Genomic DNA, 17,152 nt, shown 5'->3' with positions numbered 1-17,152 from the left:
TTATAAAATTGCAAAGGTATACGTATATACATGTTTAACAGTTTGAAACCTAAACGCAGAGGCATTCCTAGCCTAGCACTCTGACTGGCACATGTCCACCGTTTGTGATGGACTATGCCCCTGCCCCTTGGTAATGAGACATGCAGCCCCCACCCCAAGAGATGGAGTCTATTTCCTCATCCCTTGAATCTGGCCTGGACTCATCCTTGCTGTGACCAATGATATGCAATGGAAATGATCCTGTGACTGCTAGAGCTAGTCTTTAAGAGCCTTTGAAGTTTCTGCTTTCACTCCCCTGGAACAATTCTGCTATCATGAAAAGAAGCCTAGTCTAGCTCATTGGAGAGCAAGAGGCTACAAGGACAACCTAGACCAATAAGTCCTAACTCAATGGTCAGACATTCATTTGATTGAGGCCATTCTGGACCATTCAGCCCAGGATCCTATTCTAGGCTCTCTTCTCTGCTAACTTAACACTTAATCCTCTGCAACTTTCAACCTCTCCGTCATTAAACTATAAACCATATGCTGAATGTTATCTGTAATTCCATCTCTGAAGTCACCAAATCCAAATGTCTTTTAGGCAGGTATATCAAACTTAACAAGCCTTAAACAAAACTAATCCCATGCTCCTCTTCCTATACATCTATCTTGATCAATCAGATCCTCAACAACTTAGGTGTTAAAATAAAGTCTTAACCCCATTCCCTTGCTCCCTGCATATCCGGCAGGTAACAAGTCCTATCAATTCTACTTATTTAATATCTCTGGGATCCTTCCCTTCTCTCCATTTGACTGCCACTACCACAATCATTTCTTACTTAGCTAACCACCAAATCCTCACAACTGGTGACCCTGACCCCAGTCCTGCTCCTTCCTTCACACTAAAGCCACGGAGAGCTACAGTTAAACCTCATCATGTCACTTACTCCGCTGCCTTAAAATCCTAGAATGACATCCCATAGCTTCAGGGTAAAAAGCCAGACTTAGCTTGACATGAGGTCCTTTATGATCCTCAACTACCCCTTCTGCTTTGTCTCTCACCAGGTGCCCATTCTAGCCATCATCAACACATTCAAACATGCACCCTACATACAATTACAACCACAATAAACCACTCTGTCATTCTTGAATGGGACCCGCATTCTCTAGCCTCTGTTCCTTTATACAGGCTTCTCCCTCAGCCTAAACAACCTTTTCCTGTCCTCTTTGCCACGCTAAAACCTATACAAATAACAAGATTAAACTCAGGTATCACTTTGTCTACATTATTGTTCTTGACATCCCACCCCTGACCCCCAAGGAATTTAGATTAGGCTCCCTTCACTGTGAGTTCCCAACACATTATGCGCTCTTACCCAGATAACATCATCTAACACACTGAATACAACACACTTGTCTCATACACTGGAGACAAGGCACTCAACAAGCGAGCAAGCAGAGTCCAACTAGAGCCAAGTGCCACTTAGTGAAGAACTGAGATTAAATCCCTAGGCTGAAAGCATATTACACAGGACCTTTAAAGGCTAGCAGAGAAATAATTATTTGAAACAACATAAAGCACGATTTTTGAATAAAGGTGTGACTGAGTTACAGCACAGTTAAAAGTAGAAAAAAAATGACCTAGTTGTAGCCCCTTTCTTTTTATAAAAGAAGAAACAAAGTACCAGGAAAGTAACTTGCTCAAAATCTCTTTAAAATTGTAGCTCCGCAATATGGTACTGCAACAGTGCTTGGAATGCATGCGGGAAATCCCAGAAGCCACCTGGGTATCAACGCAGTTACCTGATGCAGAATCACCCCAGAGAGCTTTCTGCAACGATGGGAATGTTGCATATATGCACTTGTCCAGTGTGGTAGCAATTAGCCACACGAGACTACTGAGCACTTAAATTTATAATTTAATTTAAACAGAATTTGTCATGTGTCGCTATTGTATGAGGTCTAAATCCATTTTATGTTCATTAAGCTGTAGCTTGAAAAACAATCCAGTTCAAGAGGAGACACTAAAAAACTATGAATACTTGAAGACTGGTTAATATAACATTCTCTTACCTCATCGTAGCTTGCGGTTCTATCGATGCGGTGAATAATATCGATGTTCACATTCCCCAGTCGTTCAGCAAATGTAAGAAACTGAGGGGAGTAGAGAGGCATATTTAAGATACAGCATCATTTAATATTTATCACATCTTCAGTATAGATTTAAACTCTGTATAATAATCACATGTGGCCGATTTCCTCTTGAAAGTTGAAAGGTTAAAACTTCCATAAGCCTCCTTATCTACTATCATTATATATCATTATATATAACGGTGTGCTTCCCTTGCAATTTCAGAATTGTATTTTCAGTCAATCATAAAATGCATGAGTTTTGATACTAAAAGTAGTTATCACTGATAAATCAAAAGATAAGTGTAATAACAAACGGAAAGACATGAAACCTTAAACAAATGCACTGCACTACTATACGGAGATAACATTTAGAATACTTCTATGAATGCGTTTGCATAAGTTCTTTCAGTTATGTAATTTCAAGTAAAATTTCCATGCTAGACTGTGGAAAGCCGGTGATGTGACCTTGCTATTAGCTATTGCTAGATTTCACAGCTCTCTAAAAGCACGGGGACCTGGCTAAATCGTTGCAGTAATAGTGTTATTAGACATATATGAACCTAAGGTTGTACCGTAACAAAGAAACTCTCAACGGACAGAGAGAAAATGGTACAGTAGCCATTGGCTGAAAATCACTCAGTTTCTCCCTCCGCTCCGCCTCCTAATTTGGCATTTAAAGATAAAACTAGCAGGGGAGAGCAGCTCCAAAGGAATTAATCTGTGAGACTGAATTTAACTCTGGACTGAAGGGGCTTCCCACGCACTCCAGAACCCACAAACCGTGGGCGAAATTTGCTGCCAGACCTTCTTCCCACCCCATGTTTACCACGTCCGAAGAGTCCCTCTCTTTTGCCGGAGTCTCCGAGCAAGCGACTCGCGCTTGGCCCAGAACACTGCAGCCCCGGGAGTACCACTCAGAGCCAGTTCCACGGGTGAGACACCAGGCACTCGGCTCCCGGCCCAAGCTCCCTCGCTCACCCGGTGTGTGTTCTCGGTCTTGTGGGAAACGGGCTTTATCTTCATGACTGCAGAGGGGCAGCGGCCCACGAGCGCCTGGGGAAGGGTCGGAGGGATGCAACCGAAGGTGGGGAGCGGAAACTGGATGACCGATTGCACTCTCGGATACCCTGGTAGCCAAACCCTTTCTCACGTGTGCCTTGAGCTCCTGGAGGCCGCCATGTTGGAGACGGGGAGGAGCCTGAGGGGGTCACATGGGCGGAAAAAGGGGACGGAGCAGGCGCACCCTCCGGGAGCTGCCCGGGAGACAGCTGGGCGGAGGCGCGGGCTGGCGAGTACGCGGCTGGTTTCTTATTCCCTCTGGTGAAGACGTGTAAGGAAAATGTGTATCTTTCTCATAAAAGAAAACACGTTTGTCATTATTACCAGGTAACATTCACCAACACTTACTGCGTGTCCTGCACCCTGCGAAGTTCTTTACGTCCGTAATTTCACAATAAAGCATGTACACTGAGCAAATATATCAGGAATCTTTGTCTAGAAGAAATAAGTAATAAAGATTTATTTAAGGTTCTTAGGGTTGCAAACAGAAAACGCAAATAGGCGAAATTGTTCTGAAAAAGAAAGTTAAGCTGAGGTTTCGTATAGTACAAAAGTCGTTGCGAGCAGCCCTGCATTCTTAGCTTCTGGATTGATAAATGATGGTGGTAATCTTGTAGATGATCCGTAGTCTGAATAACCGACCTCAGGTGGTCTGGATCTATGACAATTCTTTCCTGAGTCCTTCAGTGGGGTAAGTCAGAGGCTTACCTGGAGGTTTATTATACAGGGTCCGGCAGAGATAACGTCCCTCCTTTTAATTACAAAATGACAGGCATGTAGTTCTGTAACATCACACTCAAGCACACCATAATGACATTTTAGGTGAAATGTTCAAATTTAAACTATAAATTATTACACCCGTATTCTTACACTACCAACCACACTCAAGCAGGTGTTATGTGTGCCTGACCCTGCATATCCAGGCACTGAGAGAGGACTGGAAAGTTTAAACTCAAACGTTTAAGTCCCCAGGCCAGTTAAAACCATCCTTTCCGCATATCTCGAATACTTGCTTTTAGTAATTTAGCAACTTGACTATAGTGACTCCATTTTATTTCTTCACTCTATTCCTCAAGCACACTGAGTGCTGCATGAATGAGAATGAGGCACGAATTTTTAAGCCCCTTTGGCAAATGAAAAAAGCAAAGTAGGTGGTAGTCTGCCAGAGGTCACTCAGCTCCAGAATCTGATATTTTTAACAGCTATGCTCTAAGTAAAATTGAAAAGTAGAAAAGGAGTTTTAAAAAAATCATATGATTTCATGCTCAACCATTAATATATTTTGGTGTTTTTCCCACCCCTCTACTGTCATGTTATTAACCATAACTGTACAAACAGTTGTGTGTATATATTTTTTTCCACTTATTCACTCAACAAATATTTCTTGAGAGTCTGCTATGGGCCATGCACTATTCTGTGAGCTGAGAAACACAGACAATAATCATAATCATAATCATAATAGCTGTCTTTGGAAATACTTGGTCTGAGGTGCTTACATCTTAAATAACCAAGGAGAGATGTTAAGCAGACAATTGAATACATTCCTGCTTAGAGCTTACTGTAGAGGTCAGGACTGGGAGTGTGGATTAAATACCTTATGTACATTTTACTGAAAGTTTGAGGTATTTAAAGCCATGGAACTGGATGAGATCACTTAGGGAGACTGTGATGAAAAGGAGGATGAAGTCTGGAGTCTCCAGACTTTAACCCTGGAGTCTCCAACAATTATCAGGGCCAGGAAGGTGACTGGGAAGGAGCCTGCAAGATAGAAATGGACTAGTCTTGGCATGGGAACTGAGCAAGTGGCCAACTATACTCAAAGCTGAGGGTAGAGAAGTAGCTGTTGGATCCAACAAGGTGAAGATGACCTTGACAAATACAGTGTTGAGGCAATGAAGCGAAATATGCATGGATTGAGGAGGGAATTAGGTGAATACTTTATATTGTTATTAGCATTACAGCATCAGCATTTTCTGTTATACCAGAGTTGTAAATATTTTTAATGGCTCTACAGCATTTGTGGATTTTATTTTTAATAATAAATAAAGAAGTGTCCAGTGATTAGTTGGCTTCCAGTAAGCTGATTGGTTATTTTTTTCTTTCTTAGGTGATTCTTCTTTTTTTATGTCACAGATCCCTTAAGGAAGCCTTAGAAAGCTGTAGAACTTTTCAGAAAAATGCAGATAAACTCATTCATGCTAAAATGTTAGATGATTTCAGAAGTTTGAAGTCTGAAGTTACCTAAAGGTAAGAGGCCCCACTCTAAGCAATGGTCCCAACCTATTTACAGAATCACTCCCAGGTAATTGTGTTCTTTTCCTTCTCTGTTATTTACTTTTGGTAATGGAGTTAACCAGACAATAAGGAGTAGAGAGAAAAATATAAATCAAGGACTAAAAGAATGGATACAAGTTTCCTATTGCATTATTACTCATATGATTCTCATGTGTTGACAACACTGGTTGAACAATTTATTGACAGAACATGGTGGTTAAAAGCATGGAAGGAACCAGGGGATAAAAGATAATTCTAGGCAGAAGGACAGCAGGAGCAAAGGCCCTGAGGTAGGATTGAACTCTGGTCTGGTCCAGGAATATCCAGGAGCCCAGTGTGTCTGAAACGCAGTGAGTGATAAGAAGAAGAGGAAGTCAGAGGGGGTGGGGAGAGTGGATCACATCGCGTGGGCCAGTTAATCTCACAGATTATAGGAAATTGCTGAAACAGCCTCTTAGAAAGAGCTAGCAGAGCCCCCAAAGAAAGGACAGTGGGAGCGAATTCATGGAAGAGGGAATTGCCAGATGCTTTGTAGTGCCAGGGAAAGGAAGGTTACCATCCTTTTCTGGAGCATCTGTAAGCTGATCTATGCTTCCTATTGATGGGGAATTCCAGAGACAAAGACATGTGATTTCAACATATATTCTTGGAGGTATTATCTTAATCAAATGCTGTATTTGTAATCAAATGCTGTCTGGGAGGACGTACTTTCCAGAGATTCAGTGGTGATTTAATGTAAGTGATCAGTAATACTCCACCAAGAAGTGACCAGAACCCAGGAACTAATGCTCAGGAAGTTCTCTGTCACAAGACCTATGTACTCAGTATTACAAACATTAATCATTTTACAGACTATGGGAACCCAGAGGAATAAAATGACTCACGTGAGATGGCACAGTGAATTAATAGCAGAGCTGGGAGCTGTAATCCAGGAGTCCGGACCTAATTTAATACCCTTACTATTACAATCAGTTTTATTCCATGCTAGAGACAAAAGATGTGGAGGGTATTTCAGATCCCAAAAGAATCCCAATGACTTTTGAACCGGGTTTGGTTGGAGAATATATTATTTTATGTCAGCAACAGATTTTCTTTCCTAATGATTCCTTATGCAAAACAGCCTGGGATGAAAAACTGCCCTAACTGCACACTCATCAGATAATCTGTATGAAGATAATTAGTATTAATAAGGCCTTCTATTTATGAAGGACTTGGAGGTTTTCAAAAACTTTAACCTCCATCATCTCCTCTGACCCTTGTGGCAGCCCTGTGAAGTAAGCTAGGTAGATACTTTCATCATATTGTAGATGAAGAAATAAAATAACCAGAGTGGCAATAAGTGATGTAGACAAGGTCATGCATCTGTCATTGCTGGTGCCACGCATCTCTAACTTCTTATTTGACACTCAAAGGACGTGTCACCACATGAGTTCTCCTAGATGATTAATAGCTGACACTTTATAGCTCTGTGTATGAGATGATATTCTAACTGTTTTGCATGTAATGACTCACTTACTTTTCCTATAAAGTCGATTCAACTATCCCCACTTACTGATGGGAAAACTGAGGCACAGAGAGACTGAGTAACATGCCGAAAGTCACACAGTCTTCGAAAGCAGTCAGAGTTGGAACCCAAACCTAGGCAGGCTGTGTCCAGATTCCGTGCTCTTAGCCACTGCAGTATGCTGCCTCTCCAGTTAGGACTTGGAAGCAAGTTCATGATTCAGATAGTTCATGAGCACACTTCCAAAGTCTCCGAGATGAAGGTCAGATGCCTTATAGCTCCTAGACTGTCACAAGCCCTTCATTTTATCTGTATGGCCACTCGATCTTTTCATCTACTTATGTGATTGAGAGATGTGATCAAAATTTGATTTTTAGACCATTCATCTGGGTGGAGCAGAAGAAGCATTGTACACAACAATAGCTACTTTGGCATCAATGTTGCAAGGTTTTTACAGGTAGGTGTGAACTGCTTTCTGTAGAAGACTCAATGCTAAGTCATCCCTCTCTTTTTTTAAATTCACTAGTCATACTGGGGAGTGTAGAAGACACCTATTCCCCACTCTTTGGTGGCACTGTTTCCATTTCCCTTTAGGGAATCTTGTTCAGTCTTAGTCCATGTGGTTTCAATACTAACCCCTCCCCTATCTGCAAGGTTGCATGCATCATCCCAGCCCGGGTCCAGTGTATCTCCCTGAGAAATCAATGTGGCTTGTCAAGGACAGGTATATGATCCTGATCAATCTGATAAAAGTTGTTCCCAGGACTTTGACTTGAACTGTTGGGAAACAGATATCCTCTTTCGCTTGATAATTAATGCGATAGAGTATAAGCTGATGATTGCATGTGGCCACCTTGCCCCATGGGAGTATTTGTATTAGACAAATATTGGAACAAGACTAGACAGAGACAAAGGTAGAACCAGGATCAAGTTCCTAATGACAGATCTGGGGCATCTTGATCTACCTCTGTATCCTTGGAATTTTCAATAACATAAACCAAAAAATTCCATTGTGTGTTCAAGCAAGCTTAAGTCAGATCTCTGTTGCTTGCAACTAGATTAATTTTCCTGGTTAAATGTTGTTCTGCCTAGTACAGGCCTAATTCCTGCTTTGCCTGAAAAATAAACTGTAGCTGGTGTCTGTTGCCCTGGTAAAGTGACACAGTAAACAGCCACAGTGGCATGCAACAAGGCTGTGGTTGGCTGGGTGATTCTGCTGTTCTGGGCTGGCCCTGGCTGATCTCAGCTGGGCTCATTCAAGCATCTGTGGTCTGCAGACCAAGGCTGGGGACTGAGTAATCTAACATGGCCTTGACTTAGCTGACTTGACTACATGGCTCTGTTATGTGTAGTCTCTCATCGTCTAACAGGCTAGCCTGGGCTTTTCTGGAAGAGTGCAAGGCAGAGGCTCAGAACTGTCACATGTCACATCACCACTCTTACTGTCTGCTATTGGGCAAAGCAAGTCACAAGAACAGCCTGTACTCAAGGGGTAGGGAAATGGCCTCTTGATGGGAGGAGCTGCAATTTCCCATAGCTACAGGGAGGCGTGGAGAATCAGTCTACTACACTCACCCTTGTTCCTTTTGTAAACCAATGGTGGTAAAGAGGTAAAATAAGTAGATGGATACTGGAACATAACCAGGACTCAGCAAAGGAAGAAAATTTCTTTGATGCTACCTTTTCTTTATTTCGCTCACTTAGCAGGGGTAATTTTTCTTGGTCTTGGAAATATGTACAGAAACTCTGTTCTGCAGAGTTTAAGGTCAGCTGGTCCAAGAGTTTAAAGGTCCCCTGGTCCAACCTCCACCTTGTACATAAGAACGGCCAGACCACAAAGTTAGGGAATTTTCCCAGGGCCGTGCAGAGGCAGATCTGGACCCTTACCTGCTGATTCCTAGTGCAGCAGGCATTCACCATCTTATGCTATATCCTTCCCACACCAAGGCAGGACGTAGTAGAAGCCATGTGCTTGAACTTGGGAGTCAGTCAGCATGGGTACTTATCCTGGCCTTGAGAAGTTAAGAAATATGAGACTTTAGACAATTATTTAACCCCTCTGTGGGTGATGGTAATAGTGTTTCCCTCATAGAGTTGTTGTGAGAACTAGATGAGAGAAAACAAATAAAGCACATAGTTAAGTGTTCAATAAATGTTAGGTATCACGTCTCTTAAAACAGGGTATTTTTCTATTTGGCTTATTCCTCTCTGCATTAGTCTGGGTTTAGGTGTTTAGGGGAACTGAAGATATCATAATTCCTAATATTAGATTTCAGGGGTAAACAAGTCTTTTAAATTATGCTGGATGGCAATTCCAAGGTTTCTTATAAGAAGAGATGCTCATAACCTAGTTCTTCTGTGTATTTACTAATAAATGTGTACTGAGGGTATACTCAGAGTTGGGCATTGTATTAGTTTGCTTATTTCTGTACATATTACCACAAATTTAGTGGCTTAAAGCTTCATTTGTGCCCTGGCTGGTGTGGCTCAGTAGACTGAGTGCCAGCCTGCAGACCTTAAAGGTCACTGGTTCAATCCCTGGTCAAGGCACATGCCTGGGTTGTGAGCCAGGTCCCCAGTTGGGGGGTGGGGTGGGCAACCGATTGACATTTCTATCACACATCGGTGTTTCTCTCCATTCCCCCTATCTAAAAATAAATAAAGTCTTAATAAAATAAAATAAAATAAAATAGGAAGCTCTAGAAAGCAATCTGTTTCCTAACTTTCTTCAGATTCTAGATGCTGCCAACATTTCTTGGATTTCTTGGCTCCTGCCCCACATCACTCCAACCTCTGGTTCTATCATATATTCCTTCCCTCTGTCTGCTTCCATGGACTCATTCCTTTCTCCGACCCTCTTACCTCCTCTTACACACCTCTCCATGTGGCTTATGTTTCTTTACAACATGGTGGCCTGTAGTAGTCACTTCTTACATGGTGATTCCAGGCCCTAAAATCAGAGTTCTCAGCAAGGGAGACAGGCTCGTTATGGCCATTTCTGAACTATCCTTAGAAGTCACATAGCTTCATTTCTACCATAGTCCACTGGTCAAAGCAATCCTAAGCTTACCTAGGTTGAAGGGGAAGGGACATAGATCACGTTTTGATGGGAATAATTTTAAGGAATTTTCAGTTATATTTTTAAATTATATTTTATCGATTATGCTATTACAGGTGTCCTAATTTTCCCCCTTTACCCCTCTACCCAGCACCCCTACTCCCTCAGACAATCCCTACACCTTTGTTCATGTCCATGGGTCATGCATATAAGTTCTTTAGCTACTCTTTAGTTTCCTATATTGTACTTTACATCCCCATGGCTATTCTGTAACTACCTATTTGTACTTCTCAATCCCTTCATCTCTTTACCCATTCCCCTATGCCCCCTCTCATCTGGCAACCATCAAAACTCTCTCCATATCCATTATTCTGTCTATGTTCTTCTTGTTTGCTTTGTTTGTTTTTTAGATTCAATTGTTGATATATGTGTATTTATGCCCATTTTATTGTTCATAGTTTTGATCCTCTTCTTTTTCTTAAATAAGTCCCTTGAACATTCCATACAATAACAATTTGGTAGGATGAACTCCTTTAGTTTTTTCTTTTCTGGAAAGCTCTTTATCTACTCTTTGATTCTAAATGATATCTTTGCTGGGTAGAACAATCTTGGCTTTAGGTCCTGCTTCTCATGACTATGAATATCTTTCGCCAATTCCTTCTAGCCTGCAAAGTTTCTTTTGAGAAATCAGCTGACAGTGTTATAGGAACTCCCTTGTAAGTAACTAACTGTTTTCTCTTACTGCATTTAAGATTCTCTCTTTATTTCTAACATTTGGCATTTTAATTATGTGTCTCGGAGTGGGCCTTTTTGCATCCACCTTGTTTGGGACTCTCTGTGCTTCCTGGACTTGCATGTCTACTTCCTTTACAACATTAGGGAAGTTTTCAGTCATCATTTTTTGGAAACCAAATAGGTTTCCAATTTAGTCTTTCTCTTTTCCTTCTGGCACCACTATGATGTGACTATTGGAATGCTCGAATTTGTCCCAGAGGCTGCTTATTACTATCCTTGTTTTCTTGGATTCTTTTTTCTTCTTGTTGTTCTGGTTGGTTGTTTGTTTTTTTTTTCTTCCTTATGTTCCAAATCATTGATTTGATTCTCAGCTTCTACTGTTATTTCCCTATAAATTTTTCTTTATTTCAATTAGTGTATCCTTCATTTTTGACTGGAACTTTTTTATGCTGTTGAGGTCCTTACTAAGTTTCTTGAGCATCCTTATAACCAGTGTTTTAGAATCCTATATCTGATAGATTGCTTATCTCCATTTTGTTTAACTCTTTTTCTGGAGTTTTCATCTGTTCTTTCATTTGGGTGATGTTTCTTTGTCTCTTCATTTGGGAAGCCTCCCTGTGTTTGTTTCTATGTGTTAGGTAGAGCTACTATGACTCATTGTCTTGGTAGAGTGGCCTAATATAGTAGGGGTCCTGTAGGATCCAATGGCACAGCTTCCCCTATCATCCAAGCTGGGTACTTGAGGTGTAGTCTTCATATGGGCTGAGTATACTTCCTCTTGTAATTGAGCCTTGATTGCTGTTGGCAGATCAATGTAAGGGATTTACCAAGGCTAGTCAGCTTCAGAGACTGGCTGTGACCACGGACCACCAACCTCTGCCCTCCGTGGAGGATCAGCTGTGCAGGGGCAGGGTGGTGGTACTCCAAGTGGTCTGTAGCTGTCCACTGGGTATGCAGGCCGTGGCTTTCCTGGGTGGTACAAGCCTAGATCAGCCCCCATCAGTGTTTTGCCCAGGGTCACCCTGCCTGAGCTATAGAGCAATCTGAGATGGCTGTTACTTGTGCTGGGCTTGGAGATTCCCAGGCAAAGCTAAGCTGAGAATGTAAACTGGCTGCTGCTAGTGTCAGACCTGGGGCCACTTAATAAGTGGTTGGAAGGCTGGGGGCCCACTGAGGCTAGCTGTTGCTCCCTAAAGTTGTGAAGCAGGAGCCAAGATCAGCCTTTTTGTATGGAAATACAACTATTAACATCTATAAATTGGGTGGGACAGAGCCCCAGGGGATCTCTAGGGTGGAGCAAACAGTGTTAGCCAAGTTGATGGAGTCTCAGATGTGGCACTTGCCCGCCTGCCAGCTTTGTGCCTCCGTGGGGCTTGGGTTCAGAAAAGGGACAATAGCCTCTACCTGAGAGAAAGCTGTCCCCAAGCTCTTGCCTTGATGCCAGATACTTCAGTTCCTCCCTATATGCCACTGATGCCTTTCAAACTGCTACCCCAGTGCTAGAGCTCAGAGGGAGTGAATCTGAGAAGTTCATGTGTTTAAGAGGAACTGCTGGGACTCCAGAAGTTTCTTGCATTGACTCAATCCCCGCTGGTTTTTGCAGCCAGAAGTTGGGGGACTTATCTTCCTGGCACTGGAACCCTGGGCTCTGGGGCCTGGTGTAGGGCTGGGACTCCTCACTCTTGAGATATTCCTCCCAAATTTTTATCCACCACGTGTGGGTATAGGGCCAGCCTCCTCCATATTTCCACCCCTCCTACTAGTCTGGATGAATGTGGTTTCTTTAATTCCATAGTTGTCAGACTTCCATTCAACTCTATTTCTGATGATTTTGAGTGATGGTTCTTCTATAATTTAGTTGTAATTTTGATGTGGTTGTACAAGGAGGCAAGCTATGTTTACCCGTGTTGCCATCTTGATCAGAAGTCGCAGTCACATTTTTAAAATGCCCAAATAGGCTTCTCAAATGTGAGTTTTTCAGTTGTCACTATATGTTCCTGCCATCTCACTGCCTTGGGACAGGGGAGGTCTCTGAGATTGGCAGCAGTTTCCTGCCAGCTTCTGAGTTGTATGGTAGCGGCTCTCTGGCTCTGAGGCAGTGAAACTGAAAGCTAGCGGAGATCTCCCTTACCTTTGCTGCTCAGGTAAGCACCTAATCTCCTTTCTACTTGACAGGCCTAGAATTGTATTTGTCTTCCCTCTAGGAAGCTGACTGATACAAGCTCCAAGTCTGGTCTCTTAATGGCTGCCTCTCACATTATCAACCTTCACCATCTTTCTCGTGATCTCAACCTGCTCCCTCCCAGCCTGCCCACATGCCTGCACACCCAGCATGCCCTTGAGAAGACAACTCTGCTTCTTATTGCTCAGAAAATAAGTATATATTAGGGACGACCTCCCTCAAATCTCTTTACTCAACTGGATATATAGCTACCCATTTTCTCCACTTATGCTCCATCTTCATCTGTCTTTGTGGAAAAACTAGATAAGAACTTTTTATATTTTGTATGACAGCCTTCATTTACCTTTTCGACCTAATTTTCTTCCACTTTTTCATTATGTGTCTGTATTAATTAAAGTAGATTCTCTGCAGTAATAGACTCATAAAACAGGTGCAATTGTTGCCATAACAAAAACGTCTCAAAGGTCTACAATGGCCCAAATACAATTAAAGTTTTTGTTTTTGTTTTTGTTTTTTTGCTCAAATAACAGTGCTGGGCTGTTGAACAATCAGTGGGACAAACCTTCCTCTACTTAGGGACACAGACTGATGGAGATGAGCCATTTTCAATGTATTCTTCTCAATGTTACCCTTTCCAGACATTCAGAAGGGGAAAAGCAAATGGCCAGGGGGTGTGCATGGGAAGTTTTAATGGGTCTGGCCTGGAAGCAGTGCACCTCTTTTCTGCTTAGATTTCATTGGCTAGATTTCAGTCACTAGGCTATGCCTAACTGCAAAAGAGGCTGGGAAATGTAGTCTAGCTTTGTGCCTAGGAAGAAGAGGTAATAGGTTTTGGTGAATAGCTATCAGTCTGTGGCAATGGGCCTTGAATCTTGGAAAACCTACTTAATTTTTCAATAGTTCAGCTTTGTCATTTCTGAATTGTAGATAACAATAGCATCTCTTCCATAGGGCTGTTGTATGAATTAAATGTGTTAGTTCTATAAAGACCTTAAAACATTGCCTGGTAAATAGTCAGAATCCCACCACAGTAATCTGTTGTTGCTGTTGTTGTCGTCATCATCCTTAGATGTTAGTTCCTATGTGAAGCCTCTCTTCTCTCCTTCCCCTCCTGTTCATTTCTCTGCCAGACTCATACTGTATTATGTCTGTTTAATGGTTGTCTTCATCTACATGTTACTCGAGGACAAAGATTGTGTTAAGTTATTTTTATGTCTCAAGTACCTAGCATAGTCCCTGGATAGTGCAGGTACTCACTAAGTAGTTGCTGAAGGAGGAAGAGAGGAGGTGATGGAGGAAGGAAGGAAGAAAGGAAGGAAAACCAGTAAGGGTCAACATCGTGTTGAAGGTAGATCCATGAAAGGACAGCCCGGCAGCCTGCATAGCACCTTTAGTAGTCACCATACTCTGGGTCCTGTAGGGGTCACTTGGTAATGAACTCCCATCCGCCCAGGGACCAAGGCCGCCTGCACACCTTTCATGCTCCACATTGGGTGCTCCTTATGCACCTCCTGTCAGCCTGATTTCACCCTGCCCCTGCTGCAGCACCAGTGGCCCAAGTCTCTCACCTCAGGTGCGCTATGTCTCCTTCTGCTCTGGGGCTACTCTCCCTCCACTTCTTTGGACACATGAAGCAATGCGCTTTGAGTTTCACACATGCGAACGGGCAAGTGAAAGAGAGTTGGCATCTCATGGGGTAACTTAACTGCTGAAGGATGGAAGCTACTGGAGAAACGTTTCTCTCTTCTGGTTGTTGGGCGGATGATTCTGATCGGGGGACCAACTTGTCCTCGTTTTCCCAGGGCTTTCCTGGTTTTCACACGGAAAGTACCACATTGCTGGAACCCCCTAATTCTGAAAGGCCTTCTACAAGACTCCTCATGGGGTCCCAGTGGGGTAAGTCCCAGTTGCCCAGAGTTTGATACCCACCTGTATTGTCTTTCCCTGCGTCCCTGGGTTATGTCTCAAAAGAAACTACCCCTGTCTCAGGCTCTGTTTTTTGTGGGGAATCTAGGTGGTCCTTGAATTGGGCAGCCCTGAGCTTTCCTGTGCAGTGATGAGTGTTTACAGCTTCAGAAAAACTGGAAAAGGCAGAGACAGAGGAAATGAGTCAGGGCCCCAAGCAGCCAAATTATCACTTTCCTGATGTTGTTACAAAATTAATCTGGAAGATAAGGTAATTTTCAAAGATATCATCATGCAATGTTTATTGTAAGATTTAATCGCTTCAACAGCAAGGTGTTGGAAAGGATTACAGACAGCCAGTCAGAAGACTTAAGTTTTAGTCTCACTTCTAGTATTTAAAATCCTGTATGACCTTTATCGTTTTCCTTTTCCATGGGCCTCAGTTACCTATCCTTAAAATGAGATTTGACTTGTCCTATCATTGGCTGTTGTAGCTACTTATGGGGTGAGGGGCATGGATAGCAAAGGCTTGAGGGGGGCGTCAGTGAGTGCAGTGACTAGGAAGGGAAAGGGGCTGAGGGTTCACATCCGCATCAGTAGCTGAGCACATGCTGCAGGAAGATTTTGTAATGGGTCATGAAAAACCCCTAGCTCATTTCCCTGACGTTCTTGAGACCTTACAATTAATCTCAAGTCCTCTTTCTGTAGTGCCAACTAAACAAGATTTCAGAGCCAAGAATATTCGCCTCTGAGTTTTAAGGAAGATCTTCATAACTGAAGGACTTGAGGTGATGACCCTCCAGGCCAAATCGAACATCCCCCTAATGGTGTGCTGGAGCAGCGTGTACCTGCTTGTAAGAGCTTGATTGCTAAATATTCAGGAATTGTGTGAGCCAGACAACCATGAGAATCTTGAAACCTATATCTTATGAATATGGAAATAGTGACATCATAGAAATTGGCAAATGCTATGAAATGTGACTCCCTCTGCCCCCCAACCTGGTTTACCAGCTCATCACTGCATCCAGCTTTGAACGCTGGTATCTTCTCATCCAGGACTGTGGCTAAATTAAAAATGTGTCTTAAAAATATTCTTTTCTTTCCTACTTTTTGTTTCTATATACGCAGAGCAGAGTCATTAAAACCCGTCTTTCTCCCTCAACAGCGGCTTTCCTTGCAGACTCTTTGAATCTCAAAGATGCAGATTCCTGCAGAGGTCTTGGCAGGACTCCGCATGCCCAAGCCCTGCGGGTTCTGGCAGGGGCTGGGCCCTACCGGGAATTCTCAGAACCACATCAAGGTGTCACACTGCATTTCAAGGGAGTTTGTCCTCACGAATTGCCTATGTGAGGGCTCTAAGCAATTCTTTAAGTGTTTCGGGAGCCTGGTTAGATTCCTTGCTCTGCCGCTTGGTAGCTCTGTGACTTGGCAAGTTTCTTAACCTAGTTGAACTTCCTTATATTTAGAATGGATAACATTACTTGAGAGGGCTTATGGGTTTACCATGAAGGGCCCTTCGACGGGGTGCCTTAGGCATGTTATATATTTAATTTTGTAATTAAAACACCCCTGTCCCCACCCCAAAGTGTGTAGTCTTCAGAGACTCACACAACTTGGATCAGCTCCTGCTCGTGGGAATGAATCACGTAGCACGTGCGGAGCATTTGGCCCAAGGTTCTGTCTGTTCTAGGAGCTTCATAAATAGTCCTTGTCGTAATGCAGGTACTTTCCCTCCATCATCACGTATTTCACATAGTTTTCTCCCTCCCTAAATGTCAGCGCTCATCCACGTTCTGTTCAGAGTTTGGTTCCCTTCCACCTATAACATTGACTCCTTGCCAACAAGGCTGCACTTGCCACTTTGCCAAACTTATTCCAGGAGATACAGCAGGCAGTGCCCTACTGTGTCCTTTGTAATGATGGGAAAACAGTGTTTAGCAATTACGTGCTTCACACAAGTGATGTGACGGCAGGGAGAGATTGTAAATAACTTGCCCATAGCTCCTTGCTGTGATGGGAATCAGAGTCATATTCATGCTTGAGAAAACAGGCAGTAGGACAGGAAAACAAAGGACAATGGAGGCAATGCTGTGATGTTTTGCCAGTTGTTAAAATAAGAGGGCAGTTGTCAGTTGATCATAACGTAGAGATGCTTCCCTTAAGAGCATGTGTATTTCAGAATGATTAAAGAGCTTTAATGGGCTTTCACCTCAAACAAAAAGAATGTAAGCTATGTTTAGTTTTGAAAGACACAGCACTTTGCACTGATGCTGTCACAAGAGTCTGAGACATTGTCTTTGCTCAGGGTGAGTGAGCCTGA

General features: G+C 42.7%; 1 protein-coding gene across 2 annotated transcripts in view; it reads right to left on the bottom strand.

Annotated features, from left to right (window-relative positions):
- Positions 1–3,322, bottom strand: part of UTP20 (UTP20 small subunit processome component) — an 88,499-nt gene extending 85,177 nt beyond the window's left edge. For both annotated transcript variants that reach the window (XM_036019468.1, XM_036019470.1), the window contains exons 1-2: positions 3,094–3,322; positions 2,056–2,136 (exon numbers count right to left, since the gene is read on the bottom strand). In XM_036019468.1, the coding sequence (XP_035875361.1) occupies positions 2,056–2,136; positions 3,094–3,138 (126 nt within the window). In that variant the 5' untranslated portion in view covers positions 3,139–3,322. The remainder of the gene's footprint in view (positions 1–2,055; positions 2,137–3,093) is intronic.
- Positions 3,323–17,152: the final 13,830 nt, after the last annotated feature.

The sequence above is a fragment of the Phyllostomus discolor genome, chromosome 2, assembly GCF_004126475.2.
Source record: "Phyllostomus discolor isolate MPI-MPIP mPhyDis1 chromosome 2, mPhyDis1.pri.v3, whole genome shotgun sequence".
NCBI classification, from domain to species: domain Eukaryota; kingdom Metazoa; phylum Chordata; class Mammalia; order Chiroptera; family Phyllostomidae; genus Phyllostomus; species Phyllostomus discolor.
Note: the sequence above shows the minus strand (reverse complement) of the source record. Positions and strands in the feature narration are given on the sequence as shown.